The sequence below is a fragment of the Hyperolius riggenbachi genome, chromosome 2, assembly GCF_040937935.1.
Source record: "Hyperolius riggenbachi isolate aHypRig1 chromosome 2, aHypRig1.pri, whole genome shotgun sequence".
Lineage (NCBI taxonomy): Eukaryota > Metazoa > Chordata > Amphibia > Anura > Hyperoliidae > Hyperolius > Hyperolius riggenbachi.
The window spans coordinates 465978275-466001690 of record NC_090647.1 but is presented as its reverse complement, the minus strand read 5'-3'; the positions used below and the strand labels follow the sequence as shown (position 1 = coordinate 466001690).

The window sequence follows — 23416 nt, the reverse complement described above, 5'->3', positions numbered from 1 at the left end:
GCAGGCTACACAGCGTGTGGGAGTGCAATAGAGAGTGCGGAGGATTATCTATTATCTTTAACATAAATACAGGACAGGGCTCTTGACCTTTATACTTTTTTAATGTTGTTTGTACATAAAAGAATGGCAGACATTTTCAACATTTTACATTTACAATGAGGCAGTTAATATCATGTAAATATTTCCAGAATTATACTGGCAGTCATAACCTGATATAGTAGTTATGTCGGCTTTATGAATGTAGCATTATGATAGCATAAAAAACATGACGCATAGTAGGAAATTATATAAAAAAAATACGTAACATTAAAGTACATTGTTTGGTTTAAAGTTTGACTTTGAGTACTCTGAACACAAGTAAAACAAGTAGGTTATGTAATCATTGTTGATTAATACATAATGCAGAGTGAAGGTCAGACTGCATGAGGTACATGAGTGCAGTCTGGAAATGTTATTTAGTCCCGTTACAGATAAATGTTGAACTGCTGAAATTCCTCGCAGGTAGATGATTTTTTTTTTCCTCAGCCACACAGAGATTTACAGCCCTAAATATCAGTGAATGTGAATTGTTAACCTTTAGGCCGGTTTCACACTAGTAACCAGCGTTTTGGTTGCAGTGCGACCGGATGATGGCATCGCACCTTTAAACAGAGAATTTTATTTCTTTTAATGCCTGCGGCAATGCACAGTAATGCGTCTTCATTTAAAATATATGTCCATGCTAAATAAAAAATAAAAAAACACTTACCTGGGGCCTCCTCCAGCCCCTAGCAGCCATCCTGTGCCCTCAGCGCAGCTCCGGTGCCTCCCGGTCTCCTCCGCTGCAGAAGCCGACCTCGCCAGGTCGGCTTCCTGGTCGGCTTCTTCTGCGCTCCAATGTGCAGCTCACGTGGTCGCACTGATGTCATCAGAACTGTACTGCGCAGGAGGAGCTGCGGAAAGGGCACAGGACGGCTGCCAGGGGCTGGAGGAAGCCCCAGGTAAGTGGATTTTTATTTTTTATTTAGCTTGGACGTATCCTTTAAATCCTGGCAGTGAATCAAATCTAAGTGAGGCTCCATGGTGCCCTCTTCCTGTGACGGAAACACAAATAGCAAGGAAGTGTATTCAAAAACATACACTTAAGTGCATGTATACCACAACGCGAACACGAAACCATATAAAATATCTGCAGAGCCATTGATTTACATGACATCCAGTCACTGCACATCACCGCGGATGCTTGCTGATAATGAAAAGTTGCTGTCACGTCAGATCGGATGCTCCTGGCGCATCGTACCACATCTGATCTGAAATGCCCCATTGCTTCAGTGTTACCCTGCGGTAAATAGGCGTAACACAACGCAACGAAAATGTCCCAGTGTGATAGGGGCCTCACAGTGAGAAACAAGCATACAGTAACACAGCCTAGTTGAAAATAGGATTGGGACTGTACATAAACATGTTTTTTTTCATCAGGTCACTTGTCACTTCAGGTATCGTAAAATTAAAAACTGTGGGCCCTTTTCCACTAGCTGCGTTTTTGCCAAAAACATATGCGTTTGCTGATCCTTAAGTGCAGCATGTTTAAAATAAGAATCTTGGGTGAACTTTTCCACTGCTGCATTCCAATTTTAAAAAAACGCAAACGCATGTCTGTGCAATTATGATGCGTTTGAGTTTCAATGAAAAGTGTACATGAAAAACGCATAGAATTGCATTTCCTTTTGTTTTGATTTAACCACTAATATCTATTTTCAAAATTCAAGACAACACTTGCCGATAAGAAAAACGGAAACGCATAAAAAACGTACAAAAAACACACATCAGAATAGTTCAAAAATGCTTGCGTTTTGCAATGGAAAAGGGCTCTAACATTGACAAGTTTAAAATTGAAGTTGGAGTTAATTGACTGCACTAACATTGTTTTTCTTATTCATGGAGCTGCCTCTTTGACTTCAAGCTGGTAACAATGGGCACAGCCCCGCCCCCATCCTTGACTATGCAGGAGTCACTGGTAGCCTACTTCATTGGCGAGTCATACAGCACCACTATAGATTCTCTTCCAAAGTTAGGAGCTTGCGTGGACATAAATTTGTAGCCACACCATTTAACACAGTGTTCCTTAAACTAAGGCCCGCGGGCCGAATGCGGCCCCCTGAGGCATTTTCACTGGCCCCAAATGTATAACTTATAGATGTGGCCCGCTGCACCTTTAAATATCGGTGGCCCACATATAGAATAGCAGTGCTGGTGCCACACATCCACATACTGTAGAAGCCAACGAGCAGTCATTCGCTGGCTTCCAATCCGGTTCATTAGATGACACTGCTGTCCAACTGGATGGCAGGTTGTCACCTGGGTACGCTTCACTGTGTGGTGCACAAAGACATTCTTCATGACTGAATGGCTGCTGCTGGGAGGTCTCCTCCGGGCAAGATTAAGGGGGAAATCAATACGTAGATTTAATGTAATGTTTTTCAACATCATTTTATGTAAGTTCCGGCCCCCCAGCAGTCGGAAGTATGTTGACCTCGGCCCTTGACCAGAAAAGTTTGGGGACCCCTGATTTAACCTATGGATGCTTTATGCTGAATACACACAGTGCGTTCCCACACTCGATTTCCCGCTCGATTCCCGACGATTCGTTTATTTCCAACATGTCCGATTTTCATTTCGATGGATCGTTAGGTCGTTTTGGCATACTTTACATGCGAATCGACCTAACGATGCATCGAAATGAAAATCGGACATGTTGGAAATAAACGAATCGACTGGAATCGAGCGGGAATTCGAGTGCGGGAACTCACCGTGTGTATTCAGCATTAGATTGATCATTGAGCAATGAAAAGGAGATGAGAGGTAATTCAACAGGTCAGTGATACTTCTGCCAGGGGTAAATCACAGCATGTATCTTAAATGCAGTTCTGGTTGAAGACAAGTAGGTCGGTTCACCTGATGTTCACAGCAGACGCCAGATAGCTGAGCAAAGCAGTCTGCTCCCAAAAGTGAGCTTTTAAAGGGCTACTTCAAATCATTTGAATTAAAGGAGTGACCAAACAAAATAGAAATATTTGGGCAGGAGGGATATTTCACATCTGTTGCAATATCTATATCTGTATATTGAGCTGTCTACCTGGAGCTTTCACTTTGAATATCCAGTAAAAAAAGAAAAAGAAAGAGAATGACAATAAACAAAAGCAAAAAGAAAGATCACTCAACTGTACAACACCTCTCAGATAGTTGACAAACCTCGTTGTGCAGGGCTTCAAAATAGTATATCTGAAAAACCACCCACAGTTTCACCAACACAAGGCTTTATAAAGAGATCCGGTCACAGAGTGCCAACATGTTGCGGATCAAAATTACGCACTTAAAAACCCTCCACAACCCACAGAGGGAAATAAAAGCCAAATCCAGCCAATCAGCTCTCACTAACTTCTAAATGGGAAAAATCTGAAGTAGGAATTAGAAACATGGAAATTAAAAAATACAGCTGTGGAATGAAACACGATAAGTGCCTCTGTGACCTTGAGACTGTACTGTGTGTACTCCTATTTGTTATTGCCTGAAGCAGCGGGAATATACCTGCGAAACGCGTTGCACTGTTTATTGGAGTATATAAATAAACTTGTTTGTATTAAAATTGACGGTATTATGTCTACTTCGGCGAGATGAGTCCACCACCGCCTCCCAAGGAACTTTAAAGCTTTTAATACATTTTATTCTTTTGGCGCCTCTGTTCTCCTTACAATATCAGCATCCACCTCTGGTGGAGGGGTCGAATCCCTCTTTTCTTCTCCCTATCTACAGAGAGCGACATCTTAATCCTGAGTGAGGACAGGTCTAATCTCCTCACCTGCCTATACAGTAGTTACCTATATGGTAACCCTGACTTGTGAGTGTATTCATTTATATACCTCTCAATACCCATTATTGTACATACTACACTATATTGGGCTCTCGGTGTTCCCTTCTTTTTTCTATTCAAGATGAAAAGACGGAACCATAGCTGCTGTCAGGACAATCACCCTTCAGTAGTTACGATTTTCCACTAGTATTTTACCAAGACAGCAAAGCCCACTAAATACATACATAGTGAAATAAACTATATGATGTGGCTTGGGTAAAGAGAATTCCAAGAGCAATATTTTTGGGTAAAGAGAATTTTAAAGCTTTTAATACATTTTATTCTTTTGGCGCCTCTGTTCTTCTTACAATTTCATCTTGAATAGGTCATTATTAATAATGCTGAATACAACTGCATCATTCAATCACATAATTGCTGAGGTTGCGTGTGGGAAAATAAGTCATTCTGATGATTGTTAGCTCCTGGAATGGATACACATGATCTGAAACAGAAAAAACACAAGAATATTGTGTGAGCAATGAGCAAGACATATTTACAAGGCTGAGATACAATTTTAAAGAGGAACCCCAGTGACATACAGTAGACTGTAGTAAACAAGGGCGTAGCAATCACCCCTGCGACCCCTGCCATCGCAGGGGAGCCCAAAGGCTTTAGGGGGCCCTCCTTCTCCCTCTCCCCAACCGCAAGTGCAGCCAATTAGCAAAGAAACCTCCCCGTTCACTCACAAAAAAAGTGTACAGGAGCGTATGTCATGTTTTTCTGCTTCCAGAGGCTGCATCACAGCAGAACACTCTCTGCTGCTATTCTCTGGCTCCTGATCACGTGACTTGCATGGAGTCATGGGGACCAAGGGGGCCCATGCGATTATTTTTGCAGGGGGGCCCTATTAAGTCTAGTTATTCCCTTGGTAGTAAATTATTCAGAATACCCACTTTTACAGTAATAATCCTGGTTTCAGCCTCCGAAATCCTTCCTATAGTTATATTTTGCTGCATATTAGTATGAAGGCCCATCCTCCCAGTGAGGTTTAGTCCAGGCTGTGTATTATGCAAATTCTTCTCCCAGTGCACTGTGCAAGTTGTTAAAACGTATCTTTTCTGCACACCGAGTAACTAAACAACCAACTCATTTACATATTGTGCATGCAAGCGAAACAACAGTATGCATGACATGGCCACATTCACAACAATGGTGTCGCTCCAACAACATTGTACACACACGGCCAACTGCACAATATCAGCCCAACAGTTGTGTGAGTTGATCCGCCGGATGGGTCATGCAGAGTGCCTGATATCAGTCGCTCGTCTTGTCGTTTTGCTACAATTTTTACACCTGATTGTTGCCCAACGCACGAAAGTCAGACAACAATCAGGTATTTTCCTTGAGCGTGTGTACGGGCCTTTACACTTCTTTTTAAATGTATAATTTCTTGAGTCCCTCCTTTCTTTAGAGTCAGTAAAGTGTCAAAAGGTGGATGATATTTAAAAGGATTAAGCCTGGATTCACCTGTTTACATTCCAACAACAATAAAACTTACGATTTTATTAAGGCCTCCTCCATGGTGTTAGGTCCAGAGCTGTAATTCTGTTGCATCTCAGAAAATCTCGAGGGTATTGATTTGCCACAAAGACATTGCGGGGGACCTCAGTAATCCCGGTGTTATCACAAATGACGCGTGCCAAAGTCACTCTTTCTATAGCATTCCTCTGAGCATCAGTGAACACTCCAGGGCTCTCATAGTAGAACCTAAGTAAAATATGAAGCAATTATTGCTTAATTACTTATTATTAAATACAGCAGAACAATCATGGCCGAAGCAAGGCTGGGGCCGTAACAGAGCAATCATTTGGAATTCGCTTTAATTTTTGGGGAAAATGAAAAAAATAAATACAATTAGGTTCTGTAGAACCAATTTTGCTCCAATTTTCTTAAAGCAAACCAAAAGTGAAAATAAACTGATGAGTTAAACAATTGTATCTACAGACCTAAAGCTAAATAGGATGTTTCTGGAATCCCATAGATTGTCCCGTGTGAATAACAAAAGTTTTTAATGTTTTTCAGTTCTATTTCTTTTTTTCCAAAATCTTTTTATTGTTTTTTAAACAACAAAAACAAACAACAAACAAGATAAGTTGTGATCAACTGACAGTGTAGATTACAGATACAGAAGTAGACACAATTGGATGCATACATATCAGAATAAAGCAATCATTATGCAAGAATATATCAGCAATTAACATAGAATACAAAACATTCTAGCAAGCAGGATATTTGGCTAACAATTATTAAAATAAAAAAGGAGGGGCACATTCCCATACCTGTGAAAACAGGACTGAAAGAGAGTCAATAATATTTGGTGTTACATCCAGATTGTCAGTAGCTGACTCAAAATTATGTATCCACAGATCCCAAACTCTTGAAAATGTAGAACTAGCTCCTCTCGCTAGCCAGGTCAAGTGATACAGAGGAAGAGATGAGTTTACAAGTCTTAACCATACAGTTAGAGAGGATTCAGAAGTCCTCCTCCATTCCAATGCAACAGCCTTTTTAGCGTAAAACAATTTCCTTACTAGGAGTTTTTTTTTTATTACTGCCAAAAGGTAGATCATCTAACAAGCCCAGCAAACATATCTTATATGAGGAGACCACATACAGACCAAGATTGTCATTTAAGAATTCTAAAACTTTATCCCAGAATGTTTGAATCAAGGGGCAGTTCTATCTCCAACAAGCGTCACTGGTACCCTTAGAAAATGTAGAGATTTTTTGAGGTGTGAAATAGATTTGATGGAACCAGCGAATCTGAATTAGCTTATCATGAGAACTAATCATGGTCTTCATGTAGGACTCCTCAAAATCCATTCAAATCATTCAGAATTAGTAATTTCCTCTCCCCAATTTGCTCATCTGACTCTGGCTTTAGTCAACCTGTGCTCATAATTGTGTGGAATTAAATTGAAGTAATATCTGGATATGAGCTTCTCTGAGTTATTATCTAAAAAGCCACGTTTCTACTGTACTTGGGAACAAGGACACAGTAAGGGCCCGTTTCCACTACTAAGTGATGCGAATGCAGCTACCTAGCCGCATCGCATCACTTCCACCGCCGGCCGCATCACTTCCGCATCTCCCGGTGCGGAATTGAATTGAAGAGATGGGACGCAGCTGGGGCGGATGCGGCCGTGCGAGATTCTGCAGCATGCTGAAGATTCTCGGATCGCTCCGCATCGCTCCGCACAACATGCACACAGTGAAAACTCTTCTATTGCCGTGCATATGTTTCAGGACACCCGCGGTGTGATGCGGCTATGTAGCCGCATCGCACCGCTCCTAGTGGAAACAGGCCCTTAGGCTACCAAATAGTGCAGAGGTCACATGGCGCAACTGAAAATATTGAAAACGGAAAGGCGCAGGAATACCAAATTCAGAGACCAATTAAGGCCAGGTTTTAAATTTATCATTGATAAACAAATGATTGGTATATTTGACTCCATATCCAATCCAAAAACCGGGTTCAGTAAGAGATAAAAATTCAGGCAGTTTAGGGTTGCTCCATATGAGGGCACTTGGAGAAATACGTGAGCCATCATCCCCAACCAAAGTTTGACACTTACGAAAAATACGCAAGGAGTATTTCAGAATATCAATACCTTCTATAGCAAAAACGTCACCTCTGTAAATCGTATTACATAAGGATTCATATGAGTGCGCCATGTCAACCTCTGCATCTTGGGCAGCGTCATTTCTGATATTGTGTAACCACCTGAATATATATGTAAGTTGTGCAGCATAATAATACAACTGAAAATGGGGAAGGGCTAGACCACCTTTATTGAATGGTAACCGTAATGTGTCAATAGAGAGCCTAGGGATGCGATTAGACCACAGGAAACTTTGAACCATACTATTAAGTTTAGAAAAGTATGAGTTTGGAACCCAAATAGGGGAGATCAATAATATATACAGTAATTTAGGATTTATTACCATTTTAATAGTATTAACCCATCCCATAAGATCCAGGGGCATATTTTAAGTTTCTCTTCTACTCTATTGAGAACAGTGAGCAAGACATTTTGTAGATAGGATGCATTATTTTTAGGAACTACAACGCCCAGATAACGAAATGAGTGACTAACTTGAAGTGGAAAATTTTGAGGTAAAGCATTTAAGGATACTTGGTCAACGGGATAGAGGACAGTGTTGGACCAATTTACTTTTAACCCGGAAATCTCACCAAATCTCTTGTATACCTGCAGCATTCTCCGCAACAAAGGTCCAGGGTTGTCTAAGTATAATAATACATCATCTGCATATAACGAAATGTTTTCGTGAACCCTCTTAATAACCCATCCCCCATTACCCGAATCTTCTTATATAAAGGCTGCCAAAGGCTCCATGGCGAGGGCAAACAGCAGGGGAGATAGGGGACAACCTGCCGGGTGCCCCTACCAATATTAAATGGAGCGGAAATAAGCGCATTTACCCGAAGGTGTGACAGAGGTTCAGTATATAAAAGTTGAACTCATTTCAGAAAAGTGTTTCCAAATTTAAAAGCATCCATAACAGCAAAGAGATATTGCCATGAAACCGTATCAAACGCTTTGTTTGTATCAAGAGCAAGGAGGACTCTAAAGCCAGTGTTACTATGAGTATGCTGCAGGTTTGCAAAAAGTCTCCTAATATTTAATTTAGTAGAGCGAGATGGGATACAGCCAGTTTGGTCTTAAGAATCACAGGAATCTGGACTTTCCCCGGCTTCAAAAGAAGGGTAATATGAGCTTCAGGCATGGAATCCGGTAAAGTGCCCACGCCCATAGTACTTTACAAGTTTGAAGGAGTTTAGGAGAGGTATGGGCTCTACTCTTTATATACCACTCAGAAGGGATACCATCAAGCCCAGGGGTCTTAATAGGTTTAAGACTCTTAATGGCCTCTGATATTTCACTTACAGTTAAGGGAGCATCAAGTAATAGTCTATCAGAATCATTTAACTCAGGTCATTAACAGTGACTAAAAAAGTCAGTTAAAAGAGATATTCTAAATTCTTCTAGAATACTTTCTGAAGTACAACATTCAATACCAGTGGCAGAAACAAGTCTTAGAATTGCTGTCGAAGAGTGACTGTCACCAGGGGCGGACATACGGCCGTGCAGGCCGTGCCACCGCACGAGGGCCCCTGAAGTTCCGTTGCTTCAGGGGCCCATTAAGTATTGCTGTTTTTTTGTATTATTATTTTTTTTTCCCTTGGGGGCCCCGACTCCTATCCCCCCCTCACCTCGGGGCATCCCCTCATGTGGCGGAAGAGCGGCAGATATAGGGAGGCTCCGGCAGTTCCAACAGGTGCTAGAGGTTCAGCCGCCTGGTCTACACTGTCTCCTCTCCTCTGTATGCCGCTCGCTACTAAACCAGGAAGTAGCGAGCGACATACAGAGGAGAGGAGACAGCGTAGACCAGGCGGCTGAACCTCTAGCTCCTGCTGAAACCGCCAGAGACTTCCTATATTTTCCGCTCTTCCGCCGCGCGTACCGGGCGGGGGGCCCCCCGAGGTGAGGGAGGGAGGATTGGAGTTGGGCCCCCCATCCCCACAGGCTAGCTACCTATTAGCCCACCAGCTACCCGGCTACCCCCCACCAGGCTACCTACCTACCCTCCAGGCTACCTACCTACCCACCCCTCCCACCAGGCTACCTACCTACCCACCCACCAGGCTACCTACCTACCCACCAGGCTACCTACCCACCCACCAGGCTACCTACCTACCTACCCACCCACCAGGCTACCTACCTATGCACCCACCCACCAGGCTACCTACCTACCTACCCACCCACCTGGCTACCTACCTACCTACCCACCCGGCTACCTACCTACCCACCCACCCACCCACCCACCCACCAGGCTACCTACCTACCTACCCACCCACCCACCAGGCTACCTACCTACCTACCCACCCACCTGGCTACCTACCTACCTACCCACCCACCTGGCTACCTACCTACCCACCCACCCACTCACCAGGCTACCTACCTACCCACCCACCAGGCTACCTACCTACCCACCCACCAGGCTATCTGCCTACCCACCAGGCTACCTACCTACCCACCAGGCTACCTACCTACCCACCCACCAGGCTACCTACCCACCCACCCACCAGGCTACCTACTTACTAACCCACCAGGCTACCTACCTACCCACCCACCAGGCTACCTACCTACCCACCCACCCACTGGGCTACCTACCTACCCACCAGGCTACCTACCTACCTACCCACCCGCCAGGCTACCTACCTACCCACCCACCAGGCTACCTACCTACCTACCCACCCACCCACCCACCCACCCACCAGGCTACCTATCCACCCACCCGGCTACCTACCTATCTACCCACCCACCAGGCTACCTACCTATCTACCCACCCACCAGGCTACCTACCTACCCACCCACCAGGCTACCTACCTACCCACCCACCAGGCTACCTACCTACCTACCCACCCACCAGGCTACCTACCTACCCACCCACCCACCCAACCACCCACCAGGCTACCTACCCACCCACCCATGGGAGCTGCGCACCGGACGGAGGCTGGGTCAGGAGGTCTGCTGCTGCAGGTCAGTAAATGTTTTTTTTTTATTTATATTAGCAGGTGTATGTTCTGGGCAGGTCTGCCATATGATTGCATGTATTTTCTGGGCAAATCTGCCGACATGATTGCATGTATTTTCTGGTCAAATCTGCTACATGATTGCATGTGTTTTCTGGGCAAATCTGCCGACATGATTGCATGTATTTTCTGGTCAAATCTGCTACATGATTGCATGCATTTTCTGGGCAAATCTGCCGACATGATTGCACGTATTTTCTGGTCAAATCTGCTGACATGACGAAACGCGTTTTCTGGTCTAATCTGCCACATGATCGAACGTGTTTTTTGGTCAAATCTGCCAACATGATTGAATGTATTTTATGGTCAAATCTGCCGACATGATTGCACGTATTTTCTGGTCAAATCTGCCACATGATTGCACGTATTTTCTTTTCAAATCTGCCGACATGATTGCATATATTTTCTGGGCTAATCTGCCGACATGATTGCATGTATTTTCTGGGCAAATCTGCGGACATGATTACATGTATTTTCTGGGCAAATCTGCCGACATGATTGCACGTATTTTCTAGTCAAATCTGCCACATGATTGCACGTATTTTCTGGTCAAATCTGCCGACATGATTGAACGCGTTTTCTAGTCAAATTTGCCACATGATTGAACGTGTTTTTTGGTCAAATCTGCCAACATGATTGAATATATTTTCTGGTCTAATCTGCCGACATGATTGAACGTATTTTCTGGGCAAATCTGCTCACATTATGTGTATTTTCTTGAGAAAACATGCACAAATATGTGAATTTTCTGGGGAAAGGGTCACCAAAACTTGGGCCCACTGTCTTTGCGTTGCACTTTTAAAGGGAACCTGAGGTGAGAATAATATTGAGGCTGCCATATTTATCTCCTTTAAAGCAATACCAGTTGCCTGGCTGCCGTGCTGGTCCTCTGCCTCTTATTCTTTCAACCATAGACCCTGAACAAGCATGCAGCAGGTCAAGGGTTTCTGACAATATTGTCAGAACTGAGAAGATTAGCTGCATGCTTGTTTCTGGTGTAATTCAGTTCATTACTGCAGCCAAATAGATCAGCAGGGCTGCCAGGCAACTAGTATTGTTTAAAAGGAAATAAATATGGCAGCCTCCATATCACTCTCACTCCGGGTTCACTTTAAATTACAGTTAGCTCCGCCCTCATCCAGTCATTGCCACACCACACCCATTTTTTCCCGCGGCGGGTCAAGGGGGCCCGCAATTGGAATTTTGCACAGGGGCCCGCTGCTGGCTGTGTCCGCCACTGACTGTCACGTAGCAAACATGCAAGAATCTTATTTCCACGTTCAAACACACGTTGATAAATGTTTTTCAGTTCTCATACAAACAAATCTTGATCTATTAAACTTGTTACAGATGTGGATTAGGATTAAGAAATGAAGTAATGTGCTCTACTTGATAAACCACGCCCTTCCTGATTCAGTCCCATCAATTCATTTCAGCAGTGCCAAAATTGTGTGAGGACCTCTGCCCTTGAGGACGAAAACGCTGAAACGCAGGAGATTTGGGCGCAGCGCAGGAGATTTGGGCGCAGCTGGCGCCACCATCGGCGGTAATGGGAATTATAGCAGGGACAGGGAGTAACTTCAGTGCCATCAGAAGACGGAGCTGAAGTTACTTTTAACACATAATAATTCAGCTTCCAGCAATTGCTGGAAGCTGAATTATTTCATTCCCCACTATCCATGGCGGCCTGGAGGGGGAATAGTATTTAATACGGCCGGGACTTGTGCAGCAGGATCAGCCATATACCGGCTGTATCCTGCGACCAAGTCTCCAGCGCCATTATCTTTCGTATGCATTGAGGACTGGAGTACTACATCCCTGCTCTAAATGTACCTAAAAATATCCTGGAATACATACTGGTCTCTAGCAAATTAACTAAAGGCTGCCATACACTGGTTGATTGCCACCAGATCGACTAACAGATAGATCCCTCTCTGATCGAATCTAAACAGAGAGGGATCTAATCGCTGCCCATACACTGCACACAGGTTTTGATTCAATTTCAGCATGAAATCGATTCACAACCTCTGGAGTTGCTGCTGCCTTTGCCTGCCTCACCGCACCTGTTCCCCCAGCCAGCAGCAATACATCACCTGTCTGCCGGCACGAGTCCCCAGGTTCGTGCTGTCCCTTTCTCCGGCTGGCCTTCTTCTCCATCTTCTCTCCACTTCCTGTACTGAGCGGAAGTTCAAACAGTAGAGGGCGCTTTACTGTTTGAACTTCCCCTTCTCACAGGATGGGACAGGAAGTGAAGAGGAGATGGAGAAGATGACCAGCGGGAGAAAGGGACAGCATGAACCTGGGGACTCGCGCCGGCGGACAGGTGATGTATTGCTGCATCCGTCATCGCCGAATCCAATGCCGCTAACAACACGCTCCTGACCCGGCGGCGATCGGAAAAAAAATTCCACCTGGACAGATCGACTGAATCTAACAATTTCGGGTGGAAATCGGTCGACCGGTCAGCGTTTGCATTATCAATTTTACAGCAGATTCGATTGACGTGATCAAATCTGCTGTATATCAGCAATAATTCAACGTAATGTATGGGCACCCTTATACTATATTTCCCGTATCTCTTAACTATAACCATGAAGCCCTAAATAGTAGTAGCCTAATATTATTTTAGAGCACTGATCCCTAATTTTAACCCCTAAATCAACCTAACCATTACACTAACTCTATGTTCAAATTAACCTGCAGAATCCAATAAATGATAAACCTCCAACTCAAAAGCCTACAATGCAGCTCGGATGGCTGATTGGTCCAATATTTGGATCCCTGTCCCTATAATACACATAAATATTGTGGAATCTCAGCTGTGTTCATGGGGGGGGGGGGGGGGGGGGGGGGGGGGGGGGGTTCTAGATCTTCCAACAAAGGCCCCAGCACTTAATTTATTCTGTTAGAGCTTTCTGTCAGGTTGGCTTAGAGGGTACAAAATATCCTTAATTTCTTGTTTTACTTTCATTTTTAATAAATTTTTAAAACAGCATTACAAAAGGCAATTTATACAGCATAAGTTAAATTGTAAACAGCGAATATAAAATGCATAATATCCAAAATGGGCAAAAATGCCCCAATTAGTGCAAAACAGTGCATACAAGTTACGTATAAAGTGCTCGCAACGGGTGAAATGTCTCAGATAAGAAAGATCTGCTCCATGTGATAGACCCACCAGATTCTGTCACGTAAAACACAATAGTGAGGCAGAAGACCATTCCAATGTCTGGCTATTATGCATCTAGTGCTTGCACAGATTAGGGTGGCCAACGTGATCTGACATTTGGAAAGTTGGGTGATCTTCTGACCAAACAAAGCTATATATGGATCTGGATCAACCTGCATTTGGTAGGTCAGTGAGATCTCCTTTCGGGCTCGTTCACACTAGGGGCGTTTTCAGCCTTTTTTCATGTGCAGGCGATTTTTTAAATCGCCCACAAAACGCTTGTGCAATGAATTCCTATGAGAAGGTTTAGATCAGCATGGTTAGTGGGCTGTGCGTTCAGCACAGCGGTGCCTGTACCATTTCTTGGGCGTTTTTGCTATAATGGAAGGTATAGAAAGAGCGCTAAATGCTAAAAAAAAAAACGCTTTATGCGGTGATTGCGTTTGCATTCTTTAGAATAAATATATTGTATTTATTATTTTCCAGATCAAAGAGTTCACTTCCTGACTTGCGTCAGAGAGTGAATTACAAAACCGCTCTGGAAAAGCACTTAGAAAAGCTTTTACCAGAAATGCAGCGCGCAGTGGAGGGCCAGGAAGCCCACAAAAACTCAGAATGCTTGCATTTGCGTTTTCGGATTTTAGGTGTGAATGAGGCCTGAAACAGTTTTCCTAGACATTACGAATAGGGGGGGGGGGGCAATGCCACCCATAGGGCTTGATTTACAAAGCGGTGCTAACCTACTTAGCACGTCTAAATCTCTTTAGACGTGCTAACTAGGGTGCTAAGTTGGTTAGCACCGGATTTCTCAATCAGATCACGTGCTAACTTTGTGCGCGCAAAATTTTACGTGCGCAAAGTTTTATGCGCGCTAAGTCCCATAGGCTTTAATGGGCACTTCGCGCGGTGCGCCCTGCGCTCTGTGCAGTGTGCGCATAAAGTTTTACGCGCGTAAAGTTTTACGCGCATAAAGTTTTATGCGCGAAAAGCTCGTTTAGACGTGCTAAGGGGGTTTTCACAGGCGTGCTAACAGTTAGCACCGCTTTGTGAATCAAGCCCATAGTGTGCTTTGTCAACATTATTGTCTGAGTAGTCTTCTTATTTTTTGTTTTATTCCACTCCATGCCTCCAATGCATTGGTGTAAATGCCCTGCGAGGTGTATTGTTGGGTCCAGCACAATGTGAGGCCTTTTACAAGCAAATGTATACCAGATTTTGGCACTGTTAGGTAATAACTATGTAGACTCTTCTGAGACAAGAGTGAGAATATGAGAGAATGAGAGGACAGAAGAAGTAGCAAGAGGAGAGCATGTTAACAGTGTCTAAATATTGTCTACCTGTCTCCATCTCGAGCTCTGCGGAGCTGGTTTCCAATCAAGCAGGTGAGCAGCCGCCCAATTCTGCCATTAGGGACTAGAGGCTCAGCGACTCCACCAACCCAGATATCAATATTTTCCGGCGTTCCATAAAGATTTATGAACTTTTGAGCAAGTTCTTGGTTGTTCAGCACAGCAGCCAACTCTTGCAAATTGCGTGGAGCGGAAAATCCACAAAACCTCCGCCAGGCGTTGTATCCTGAGACAAAAATATGTAATTGGATACAAAGTGCAACTGAAGGAAAATGTTTCAACCCTGAAGCCAAGTGTATAATTGCAGGTTTCTAATAAATGTAAATCAAACACACGGCTAGCTTAGATTTACTAAAAAAAAATAAAAATAAAAAAATAAGAAAGATTTGTAACTCTGGGCCATATCAGACCACAGTGAGGGTTACTATGGTAACTAGGGTTACTAGGGTAATTAACAGTTCCACTGCTGTTTATTTGTTATGCGCCTGAAACTCTCAGTGAATATGTTTTTAAATAAATTGAGGACAGGTATTGAGGATCAATGAGTTAGAAAATGCCAACATACTAATGGAAGGAAAAGTTGAGGCACTGTGAAATGCAGCAGTACCTTTTATTCACAGAATACAAACATTGGGGTATGCAGCGGAAGTGAAGCGAGTCTGACAGCCGTTTTCCTTTAAAAAAAAAAGCTTCCTCAGAGGCTAGTGTGACATGTTTGCATTTCACAGTGCCTCAACTTTTCCTTCCATTAGTACGTTGAAATTGTGGCATTCTGGGAGCACATGATTTGTGGTACACAATCCAGGATTGCCTGTGACCCTTCAGCAGCATCTAGTGCCAATCTTTTCTCTCAATTAAAGTGAGTTTTGCTACAAAAATTAGAAAATCAGGCCATTATCAACTGTGAAATTTACCAGCCTTGTAAATTACATGTATTAGCCTAAATGCCCTCCCCATATACTTAACTATGTGGCATCACGCTCTAACCAAATCAATCCAAAAACAACATCTATAAGACGTATTTCAGTAACTAGCCTAGCTTTCAGAGCTAAAGTTTAACTCTATAATGGGTCATGTTATTAATTATTCCTGAACATGGTCCAAGCTATGTTTGCAGCTTTGTTTTGGGTTCCTAAGCTACTGCATGAAGTGCGGTCAATATGCTTAGCCTGCAGTGAAGTTCAGTGTCTCTGACAATCACCTGGCAGTCCATGTTCACGGCCTCTTTGCAGGTTGATGGCTGGTAAATCAAGACCAACTCGCTTGAAGAGCTGGAAAAGGCGCTCTCTTAACTCATCCACCACTAGCTGGTTCTGGCGGTTCAGCTTAGCTCGGTTTGCCATAAGTCCACGAAGCAGAGGATCAATTCCACCTTCACAAAACATGAAAACAGAAGATGAAAGAATTGTACAGGTTATGCCAGTAATACAACAAAATTGCTATTTCTCTATTGGATTTTGGCACAAAGAACGGGGCAATAGGACTTTCTGTCCAAACTCTTCAGAGCACCGTTGTTTGGCTCTGTGTAAAATTGTCCCTAACCCACTTCCTATATCTAACTCTAATACTCTAACCCTTGGGTATGTCTAGCTAACTAACTAACTAACTAACTAACTAACTAACTAACTAACTAACTAACCAGTACTCATACTGCATGCCTGATCTTAACCTTTAATCTGTCTTTAACAATGGTTTGAACAGTAGCCTTAATCTGAAACTAATCTTGTTATTACACAGAATATAAAATGTCTGGCTGCTCCAATTGAGATAACATCATATCACCAATGTACGGTATATATTTCCAGATTGCAATTGGCCTAAGTTTGGGGTTCAGAGTTAAATCAGTCCCACATTGACATGAAAAAAAATCATTTTGCGAAAACATAGTTCCCATGGTCTATTCCAAAATGCATCTTGAGTGAAAAGGTTTTCTGTGCTGTAATCTGTCTGAAATGAATGGAGATCCCAATGCACCATCTATGAGACTGGTGCCAAGAAGAACAAAACAGGAACACAAATGCCATCGGCTGGCTTGCACTGAGATTATTATTATTAAACCCCCTTGGCAGTATGATTATTTCCAGATCCAGTGCTTTTAGACCTTAAAACTAAATATAAAAAAAAATATCATGCTGCTAGAGATATCTGCAGCAGCCTAGCACTCACTCACTTCCCTGGTATCCAGCGCTGCAGTTTTCCCTCTGTCGTCCGGGTGGCGCTGTTACCCTATAGTGAGATCACTGTCTGTCATCACGGTGATCTCACCAGGGGGAAGCAGAGCCTCGTGGAGAGGAAGAAGAAAGGCGGCTGACATCGGACCCCTCCGGGAGGTGAGTAAAAACAACCGCTGCACGCATTGCTCTGCATAGATCTCCCATCGGCTACCACGAATCCAGCTCGGGGTTACCACTCCTGGCTTGTTTTTTCCACCCCGAGCTGGACTCGTGATTACCACTAAGAAGGTTAATTTGAGATTACACAGCTAACCATGTAACCTTGGCTTTTTTCTTCCCGGGCTTTCTTCTTCTTGGGCAGCCTGGTGGCGTAGTGGTTAGCGCTCTTGCCTTGCAGCGCTGGGTCCCCAGTTTGAATCCCAGCCAGGTCAATATCTGCGAGGAGTTTGTATGTTCTCCCTGTATCTGTGTGGGTTTCATCCGGGCATTCTGATTTCCTCCCACATCCCAAAAACATACAGGTAAGTTAATTGGCTTCCCCGTAAATTTGGCCCTAGACTATGATACATGCATTACACTATACATACATAGACATATGACTATGGTAGGGACTAGATTGTGAGCCACTCAGAGGGACAGTTAGTGACAAGACTATATACTCTGTACAGCGCTGCGTAATATGTTGGCGCTATATAAATACTTAAATAAATAAATAATGGCAGAAAATACAAAAACTGGTGAGGACACGCAAGCATGGATCAAGAACATGAGGAGCACGGAGACCAGCCGATATTTTAGGCAGGTGGTTTCGGCGACGTGCCCTGACCGCTTAGCGCCTGACCTGGAAGCCACTTTAGCAGTAATGCTATAGTCTGCTGCCCATGCACGGGTAATTCGGGCTTACAGCGATTGCCAGACGTGAATTACTTCTCCCTCTGAGTTGCTATGATTAAGTGGGGGAATAATGTTTAACTCTGCCCGGAGCGTGAGCTGCAAGTCATTCGGCTCACCCTGCGCCAAACTCATCGGCAGGGTACATATACATACGCACGGCATTTGCCTGCATACTCGCGTTTGTGACAGTTGTCGCAGCTGGGCCGGTCTTTCGTGCACGACCCTGTAGTCATTCTGACTGCAAATAAATAATATTCAACTATTGATTTAACCACTTGAGGACCTCAGTGTTAAACCCCCCTAAAGACCAGGCCATTTTGCATTAAATTGGCCACTGCGGCTTTAAAGAGGAACTGTCACGAAAATCTTAAAATTTAAAACACATACAAATAAGAAGTACATTTCTCCCAGAGTAACATGAGCCATAAATTACTTTCCTCCTATGTTGCTGTCACTTACAGTAAGTAGTCGAAATCTGACTTTACCAACATGTTTTGGACTAGCTCATCTTCTCATAGGGGGGTTCTCAGGGTTTTCTTTATTTTTAAAAGCACTTAGTGAATGGCAGTTGCTCCGTCCAACTGCCAAAATAGTATGCAGCGAGCAGGGAGGCTGGCCAGCACCTTTGTATAAATCTTTTTCAGGGAATGTCTTTATAAAGAATAAAGGCCATGCTGAGAATCCTCTATGGAGAAATAGACTAGCCCAAAACCTGTCAGTAATGTCAGACTTTTACTACCTACTGTAAGTGACAGAAACATAGGAGAGAAGTAATTTATGGCTCATTTTACTCTGGAAGTATTTGTATGTATTTTAAATTTTAAGATTTTCACAACACTTACTCTTTAAGGGCTCCCAATGTTTGTTTGTTTATTTATTTGTTTGTTTGTGTGGTTTTTTTTTTATTAAAAATAATTGTTTGTTTTTTTGTTTTTTTTTGCAGATTGCAGCGCTGTACATGTAATTGGATGGTGGTTACGCCGTCTAACGGTCTCCCGAGTGGCAAACGCCGCTCGGAGCCTGAAGGCTCCGCTCCGCTCACCAAGCAGGAGATGCGCACGCACCTTGCGCAACATCTCCTGCAAAACAGAGCCCCAGGACTTTACGCCGATCGGCGCTAGGCGGTCCTGGGGCTGCCGCCGTGGCCACGCCCATCGCTTGAAACGGTCGGCTGGTAGTTAAGCAGAACTCTATGAATTGACATTAGATTGGGTATTGAATTGAATAAGAACTAGATTTGCTGTTTACATTATTTGTAATATACATTTTTTGCCCATCAAAAACAATCAGATGTATAAGTTTTAAAGCTTTTCTCCAGTCAGCTGGCCGATTCCCCTATTTAGCTGAAGATGAAGATATGGCCAACATTACCTTCTCGGACAACTCTCCAGCTGTTGAAGAACGTCATGTGTAGCGGGACCTGTGGTTCTGGAGTATAAGGGCGATACCCATCAGCAACACGATAGATAAAAGGCTGAATCAGAGTGTGGCCCATACGGAACACCACAGTGAAGACGTTGGCTACTCTTGGGTCCACAGACTCATTGTAGCCCCGATACCTTGGAAGAACGCGAGGCATTTCCGATCCCAGCAGTAGCGGCAGCCAGTCTTTATAGGTTATTTTCTAATAAAAAGAACAACAATTTATAAGCTGAATTACAAATGTGAAGATGACCAATTTTTCATACATGATATGAGCTGTGGGAGAAATTGTGTAGGATGAAACAGTAATTGGAAGTGAACATTTAGTTCACTTTGGCCCATCTGCAAATAACTTTTTCTCCTGAGTTATCTCCTAGGAGATCATGTTCATCCTTTCTTTCAAATAACTTTTCACCATTTTACAAATGAAAAAGTACCCAAAGTTGGTGAAAAAGTACTAACAAAATTATTTCGAGTAATTTTCGGAAAGGAATTTTATGAAAAGTTGTGAAAATGTGACCTAGGAGAAAACTCAGGAGAAAAAATGAATTGCATGTAAGCCAATGCCAAATGTTCACTTCCAATTGCTGAAAAGCATGGGATAATGCTTGTGTTTGCGAAGCTGCTCGCGGTTTGCAGTGAAAGGCTTATCTTGACTCAATGGGCCTGTTCCAATTCACATTTTTTTTCCTGAGTTTTCTCCTAGGTGATATTTTCATACCTTATTAATAAAATGCCTTTAAGCTACCAGCAAGCAAGAAAATATCTTTTTTGACAGTAATTTTTCACCTACTTTTTCAACTGTAGATTGCTGATAAGTTATCTTAAACAGAAAATGGAAAAAGTTATGTCCTTGGAGAAAACTTCTGAGAAAAAGTGGATTAAATAAAGGCCATAATCACATGACTGAATTGTAAGTCTGTAATCATGTGTAATTTCTAATTTCTGCATAGAATACAATGCAATGCAATTTACATCTCGTAATAAGCAATTATTTCTGCTTCCTGTTTAATTGGGTATGATTTCACCTATACGAGACTCTCTGATAAAGGATAACGTAAACAGACTTTGTACCTGCAAGATTCCCCCTACTATTTTCCTGGCTTCCTGATAAAGAGTTTCTCCAGACCATCTGGGGTTCAACCTGCGCAGCTCTGTAGCTATACGGTTGTGTTCTCGGACAAACAGAGTGTGGAAAGAAGTAAGACCAGGCTGCTCACTGACACGAGGGTCTCCTGCAAGTAAAGGAAACAACTGTTATAATCTATGATTGAGAAGTAAGAGTATGGTTACAATGCCATGTACTGCACACATCAGGAACACTATTCAAAACATGGAAAGAGTATTGTATACTTACCTCACTACTGGTAGTCTCACTGCCAGAAGGAATCTTTGACTTCTGTGTCCTGCAGAACCAGCCAGCAGCCTGTGGCTCATGTGCTAGATCATACTGCAGAGATTGCAGCTGCATTTTAATTTTACAGAGATAGAGTAGCCAGTTGTGTGTGGTCCAGTATTAGTCATGCAGAGAATCCGAAGACATAACAACAAAAGTTGTTTAGGTGATATCTTTAATGGCTAACTGTACAAGATTTTTCTGCAAGCTTTTGAAACTTTAAAGGAATCCTCAGGCTGTAACCCCCTCCCCCCGATCTACTTACCATTGGCTTCCTCCAGCTCCTTCCTGGCAACATGTCCCACTACGTAGCTCCACTCCCAGCCCGCAGGCCTGGTATCCCCGCCGATACTGAGGGCCAACCTCAGGGTCGGCCTCGTACTGAACCTGCACGAGTAGCGCTGTCAATCACGGCCATGTTGTATGCACTGTACTGCACGGACAACGTGGGCGTGATTGACAGCGCTGCTCACGCAGGTGCAGTACGAGGCTGACCCTGAGGTTGGCCTCAGTACCAGCGGGGATACCGGGCCACGAGCTGAGACCGGAGCTGCGTAGTGGGACATGTTGCCAGGAGGGAGCTGGAGCAAACCAATGGTAAGTAGATCGGGGGGGGGGGGGGGGGGGGCGTTACAGCCTGATGATTCCTTTAAAGCGGAATGAAAAAGTTTATGCTCTAAAAGTTTATTTCAAGCATATTATATACTACCACCATTTTTTTTCACTAGAACAGCATTCAACAAACACAGGGCTTACAAGTTCCCTGCACAGAAAGCTGGATGCATCCGAGCGGGAGATAATGTTATTTTGTGTTTACATTTCTCACTTGAAACAATTAGAGAGACACTGAAGCGAAAAAAAAATTATGATATAATGATTTGTATGTGTAGTACAGCTAAGAGACAGAACATTAGCAGCAGAGACACAAGTCTAATATTGTTTGCAGACTTGCAGTAAAGAAATAAAGCATTAGCAGCAGAGACACAAGTCTAATATTGGTTCCAGTAAAGGAAGAGCTAAGAAATTCCAGTTGTCATCTATGCAAATTAGCCATTGAGCTCCATGACTTTCAAAGTCAGGGATAACTCTGCCAGACACTTGAGATAATAAGCTTTAAAAGTAAATGTATCTTTTTTTCCCTCTGCAGGGAAGATTTTCCAGAGCAGGCAAGTGAACTTTTGAACCCATTTAGACTGCTGAATAGTGTCTAAACTGCAAATATTAGAGAATGATGTAATGTTATAAAAGAAAAACACTATATAACTGAAATAAAAATATTAGAATATTTTCTTTGCTACTAAAATTCTAGTAATTATCTATTACACAACCAATTCATTATATCATAATTTATTAATTTTTTTCGCTTCAGTGTCTCTTTAAGTAAACACTTCTCTGACTGTGCAAACACTCCTGAGCACAATCAGACACACAGAAAGCATTTCTGCGTACATTTCAAGATGAATAGACCAGTTATGAATGAAATGCAAAGGCAGCTCTCAGAGCAAACAAATTGTACTTCGGGAACTTGTAATTTCTAAATGAATAATAATACTTATGCACAAAAGCAAATATGATAGCGGTATGGCATATAAAAAGTAGGAAAACATGTTTTTATTGAATATTATGTCAGGGTTTTTTACCGCTTTAAGTTTATTCTTCCGGCATGTTTCAGAACTGTTCTGAAACCTGCCTGAAAAAGAAACTTAATGTTTCGAAAGCTTGCAGAAAAATCTTGTACAGTTAGTCATTACAGGTATCACCTAAACAACTTTTGTTGTTATGTCTTCAGAGATAGAGTACAATCCCTACACTGACAGTACATGTAGTAGGTTTCCATTGTCAGCAGCATGGAACACAGATATTGAGGGATGGACCTGAGAGGTCTGAGGGGGCCAGGAAGAAGGTGAGTATACACTATTATTATTTTATTTGATGGGTAGCTTGATTTTAAAGTGGAAATACAGTCAAACTTTCACCTCTCCTCTCAAATAGATTTGACACGCTTTTATCACTATTAACCTCTTGAGCGGTATGGACGAGCTCAGCTCGTCCATCACCGCCGGAGGCTGCCGCTCAGGCCCTGCTGGGCCGATTTTCCTGAAATAAAAAGCAGCACACGCAGCCGGCACTTTGCCAGCCGCGTGTGCTGCCTGATCGCCGCCGCTCTGCGGCAATCCACCGCGAGCAGCGGCGAAAGAGGGTCCCCCCAGCCGCCCGAGCCCTGCGCAGCCGGAACAATCAGTTCCGGCCAGCGCTAAGGGCTGGATCGGAGGCGGCTGACGTCAGGACGTCGGCTGACGTACATGACGTCACTCCGCTCGTCGCCATGGCGACGAGGAAAGCCAAACAAGGAAGGCTGCTCATTGCGGCCTTCCTTGTTTATTCTGGGCGCCGGAGGCGATCGGAAGAACGCCTCCGGAGCGCCCTCTAGTGGGCTTTCATGCAGCCAACTTTCAGTTGGCTGCATGAAATAGTTTTTTTTTAATTAAAAAAAACCCTCCCGC

General features: G+C 43.4%; 1 protein-coding gene across 1 annotated transcript in view; it reads right to left on the bottom strand.

Annotated features, from left to right (window-relative positions):
- Positions 1–2762: 2762 nt before the first annotated feature.
- The window catches only part of LOC137544831 (myeloperoxidase-like), a 42301-nt gene continuing 21647 nt past the window's right edge, over positions 2763–23416 (bottom strand). Inside the window, exons 9-14 of the mRNA XM_068265923.1 lie at positions 20591–20751; positions 19466–19718; positions 16228–16398; positions 15015–15252; positions 5388–5596; positions 2763–4331 (exon numbers count right to left, since the gene is read on the bottom strand). Of these exons, the coding sequence (XP_068122024.1) occupies positions 5395–5596; positions 15015–15252; positions 16228–16398; positions 19466–19718; positions 20591–20751 (1025 nt within the window). The 3' untranslated portion in view covers positions 2763–4331; positions 5388–5394. The remainder of the gene's footprint in view (positions 4332–5387; positions 5597–15014; positions 15253–16227; positions 16399–19465; positions 19719–20590; positions 20752–23416) is intronic.